Source organism: Engraulis encrasicolus, chromosome 21 (genome assembly GCF_034702125.1).
Source record: "Engraulis encrasicolus isolate BLACKSEA-1 chromosome 21, IST_EnEncr_1.0, whole genome shotgun sequence".
Classification (NCBI taxonomy): domain Eukaryota; kingdom Metazoa; phylum Chordata; class Actinopteri; order Clupeiformes; family Engraulidae; genus Engraulis; species Engraulis encrasicolus.
Window position 1 is genome coordinate 13,752,190 of NC_085877.1, and position 5,000 is coordinate 13,757,189.

The following is a 5,000-nucleotide window of genomic DNA, read 5'->3' on the forward strand; positions in this document are numbered from 1 at the left end:
AGAGTGTCCTCTTTACCTCTTCTTCATGATTGCGGTGAAAAAAGAAACTGGGAATGTGACTTGGCTAATCGCGAGACACAGGATCGCTGACAGCTTTGGCTGGGCCTAGGACAAAGTCATCTGAAAGGGCCCACCCTCAACACATAGCAATGTAATGGGGACCCAATTCTGGGTCCCCTCTCTCCCTGGGCCTGGGATATCTTACCCCTTTGTTCCTCCCTGTTAGCTTCCCTGGCGAGACGAAAACATTTACAAGCTTTTCTGAAAGTGGACCAAGATTGTTTTTTTTTTCTCTCACCTTGTGTCATAGTGTAGGGCTGTGCACAGACACTATGAAGGGCAGACACTGTTAAGGGTACACACTGTGAAGGATAGACGGTCCTCTAATGAACAGGACTCTCTGGGGGCATTTTTAGGAATGTTGAAACGGGGGTTGGCACGGCAAGGACAATCACCAAGGGTCATTAGACAAGGCCATGTATAAATAATTTGGACATGCTGTTAATACAGGTTCATGCTGTGAACGTGGGGCTCACAGATCATTATTAAGTTGTAGCTGTGCACAGCTTGAATAAGTGGAATGGAGTAGGCGCTCAGAACAAACGATGGGTTGAAAGGGGTTGACACCACGCTTCAAATGCTAGATAAACACAAAAATGTTTTTATTTTTCTCCCAGTTAACATTTACTCCTATTGTATTTTATCCTTAATCGCTTGGTAATGTTGCATCAATGATGTTATGATGTAGTTGAGTGTTTTCAGCAATGAGTGACTAGGTCCATCTGCTTAGAGAGGCTCCTGCATTAAGTCATTCCATTTTCCACTGTGATCACAAACCATCACACAGCACAGAACAAAGTGTGACCTTGGCATGTCATCCAAGTAGTAGTGTGGGCACATGGATAGTTCTACGAGTGGATGGTGCTATTTTGAGGGCTATTTCAGTCATAGGGACAGGTGAAGGTTAACGGTGCTTTATTAAGTGGGCCCACATGCACCAGTACAGCACCATACTCAGTGGGCCAGCATGCACCATACTCAATTAGAGACTTTTTATGGTTAGCCTGTATACTATGGTGAACCTGTACAGTATACTATTATTTTAGTTGAGTTCCGGCACTTTTTTTACCACTTAAAGCTCTGAAGGTTAACACTGTTTTGTGATGCTAATTCAATTCCATTGTGGCCCATGATAAGGCCTTGTAGTTAAAGCATTGCTAACCACTCTTGTCATTTTTTGTTATTATGTGAAACAAGTAAAACAGTCAGGTGTAAATTTATGTCTATGCCAATGTGATTTCCTTCCAGTGGCGTAGCTAGAAAAGAAAATCTAGGTGTTCCCAAGAAAATACAGGTGTTCCTTATTTATTTTATTTTTTTCTAACTCAGAGTAAACACATCATAGCACGTTTGCACGGATCGGCCTACTATCACGGTGTCATACTATTACGCATACTATTACGCATGAATCATGATTGGCAAACCCAACCTAACTTATTTGTTGCTATATTTGCGCTGCAACTGAATTCAAAGGGATGCATATTGGCTTTAAATATACATCAATTATCTCATCAGAGTCCATTCCTCGGCGAGCTCCTTTTCAAACATTGACTGGAAGTGTTGCCAATACAACCTGTTAATTCTTGAAAACACGGTGGCTCTGGTGTGTAGGGCTACATAATATTATTAAGGAAATGTTGAAACTAGCAAACAGAAAACCAATCCACCAGTTGGGCTGCGTTTGAAACGTTATTTAGTGTTCACTTTATATCCCGAAATTGGGAAACAACAAGGACAGACTCCAACGCAAGGAAGGCAAAACACAGCCATTCTGACTAGTAGCAGAAGTTTTCACAAACCCAAAAGGTCGACCGGTTTAACCAAAACAAAGGAGAAAAGAAAAGGATGGGAAGAGGGGTACAGACAGGCTGGGCTGGCTGGAAGAGGCGCGCGCGTGTGTGTGTGTGTGTGTGTGAATGTGACGTGGGTAATCACGAGCAACAGTCAGCTTACCGGTAGTCCAGACAATCAGAAAGTAAAGGAAATGTCTTCACGGTACATTACCTGTTCCGAGCGTCCCAGCGTCCCACAACTCCAAACGAAATACACAATTCACACTTGGTAGCAGTCCGAGTTGGTAGTCAGTCGGCGTGTTACTCCCTCCACAACTAATGCTACTCCTCCACCAAGTAGAACACACCGTTTACAGGCATCTCCATACTGGCATTCTTAATGCGAAATCTCCCCTAAAGATCATAATGTGATGTTGTTTAATCCATTTCGTGTTAGTTATGCTAGCGACTGGACTTCTTTATGGAGCGTTCATGCGGGGTATCAGCTGCATCAAAATCTTCAAACTTGTTTTTAAAACTACCGCGTCTGTACTGTCTGTGTCTGCGCGCGCGTTATCGTTCACGCATGGTCTTCTCTATGGGATGTACTATATTTATTTTAGGAGCAACGTACGAATGAAAGGGTTGAAATCCATACTCGTCGCCTACATGTGCGGCCTTTTTATCATTTCGTTTCCATAATAATTTTAGGCACATAACGCTCGCGCCCTCCGCAATTTAATAGTGCACTCCAACCAACTGTATCGGGCGAAATCATTTAGCTAGCCACTGACTGCTTCAGGGATTGGGAAAGCTTTCAGATCGCTCTGGCATTTAGGCACATCTACAGAAGAGAGATCTGGGATCCCCAAGCTAACTGTATTTTGGTTCATCTATAGCTGCATCATCCTCTACTCGCGCAGACCCTTAGTGCTTCGTGCATCTTCGTTACACTTCGTGAATATACATCTGCGTGAGAACCAGGTTATCATCCTCTCGGATGGTGTGGGTAATAAGGCTAACTGTGGACTCACTTGGTGGTGTCGTGGACCTGTTTTTTGAAGGGAGAACCTCTGCGATTCTGGAACCTGAAGTCTGTTGGGCCTAAAGCCGTGGCTTTTTAAAATAATTTCGATGAGAACTCTGTTTCATCGCAGCATATTTTAGAACCATCATGTTGCACCACTGATATAGCCTATTCAGTAGCCTATCGATGATGTGCGATTCTAGAGGTAGTTCTATTACGAAAGACTCCACTTGCCACCTTTCCGGGTGGTACTGCACTGACAGTGCCACTAGGTGCACTGCAGGCATAGGTCCACAGGTGAGTGGGGAGGCTGTATGTAAAACCGGCTATGGTTGTACTCCCCACGCTTGTGTTTACAATCGGTTGTCAAGTGATTTTTTTTAGGTGTTCCAGCTATGAAAGTAGGTGTTCCCGGAACCCTCTGGAACACCTGTAGCTACGCCACTGTTTCCTTCAAATCCATTGAATTGAAAGCATCTCATGTCATGTGAAAAAGGTTCATCGTCACTCTCCAATCTGATGCCTACATTACATGACATTACATTGCATTACATTCAGCAGATGTTTTTTTTATTCAAAACGATTTACAAGGAGGGCACAGAAAGCTTCCTATTTGTTTTAGCAGCCAGGTGGGCTACGAGAACGCTGGCACTGTAGACAGATAGCATGGTTACCCAGCCTTGTCTTAATAGTCACTCTCACAATACAAAACTCTCTGCACCCCCGTGACAAGGGGCGGAGCGTTACCCCCAGGATCATCGCAATCCATTGAAGACTTTTTCATTGTGTGTGACTTTGCCTGATCAAACAATCGCCGACCGCAAATCCTAGATATAGATCGAAATAGAACGTCGCCATTGTCTCTGTGTTTATGATCGGTGATATATGTAACATTGATAGTTGCGATTCTCTTTATGTGTGCGACGCCAGCCAATATCAAAATCTGGTACGATTTTAAAGTCCTTTATTATAGTTCGAGGCCAGCTTTACATGTATTCCGTTTTTACTGTCATACGGGAGTCCCTCAGCTAAATGTAATATACTGTAATATCTAATGAACCTCCTGTATTTGTTGTTTCCTAGGTGGGCTACGAGAATGCGGGCACAGTGGAGTTCCTGGTGGACAAGCATGGCAAGCACTACTTCATCGAGGTCAACTCCAGACTGCAGGTGGAACACACAGTCACTGAGGAAATCACTGAGTGAGTTACCAGCCAAAGCAATCCTGTCGTCTCACCTGTGTGTGTGTGTGTGTGTGTGTGTGTGCGTGCGTGTGTGCGTGCGTGCATGCGTGCGTGTGTGTGTCAATGAGAGGCATAAATGCAATTTTGTTGTGTGCGGTGAGCACAGTGTGCTGTGGTGTGCTGTGTCACACCGACAACGGGAGTTTCCCAGGTGGCCTTTCACTGCACTTTCACTTCACATTGCAAAAATGTGTAAAGGGCTGGCATGGGCATCTGTACATCTATTTTCAAAGCTGGTGTTTTTTTGTGTGAAACCTGCCATGCTTTGGCAGCACTTTCGCTTTCTTTCTCACCTATTACCTATTTTGGATAGCGATATCTTACAGACTGAATTTCCCTCTTCACATGATACTTGGCCTTGGGCTGAAAGCCCAGAATGCTGATACCGTGTGGAAGGTGTCAAATACTTGCATAACCTCACAATAACGCCTGCCAGGTACGCTTGCTGTACCGTATAGAGGAAAGCTCACGATTCACACACTGTCCCAGATAAGTGCGAGAATATACGTTTAGTCACACTCAACCCCATATTCAGCGTACAGGTCACTAAACTTGAACATGTTTGAATATAATAGGATGAAGCTATACGCTCCGAAATGCATCCGTGTCAGTGTCAGCAACTTGAATTTTCCCAACTTAATTTTTTAAACGATTTCCCCCCTAAAATGAATCGCATACGTTGAAAACAACAAACTTATTAGTCTGCTGTTTTCGCATGAATAATCACTTGAAAACGTAAACATTTCTTGGAAAATGAAATACAATAGGGTTATTTCGTTGTCTCACTTGGAGGTGCTCGTATTATGCACCTCTGTGCAGTATCATCAAGGATGGATTACTGAAAGGGCCTACCGGGCCCAGGCCCAGGGGCCCAAGAGTCCAGAGGGCCCTGAAGCC

General features: G+C 44.1%; 1 protein-coding gene across 1 annotated transcript in view; it reads left to right on the forward strand.

Moving 5' to 3' along the window:
* pcxb (pyruvate carboxylase b) overlaps positions 1-5,000 on the forward strand; it is a 640,714-nt gene that overhangs the window by 153,092 nt on the left and 482,622 nt on the right. Inside the window, exon 8 of the mRNA XM_063186244.1 lies at positions 3,943-4,061. Coding sequence (XP_063042314.1) covers positions 3,943-4,061 — 119 coding nt within the window. The remainder of the gene's footprint in view (positions 1-3,942; positions 4,062-5,000) is intronic.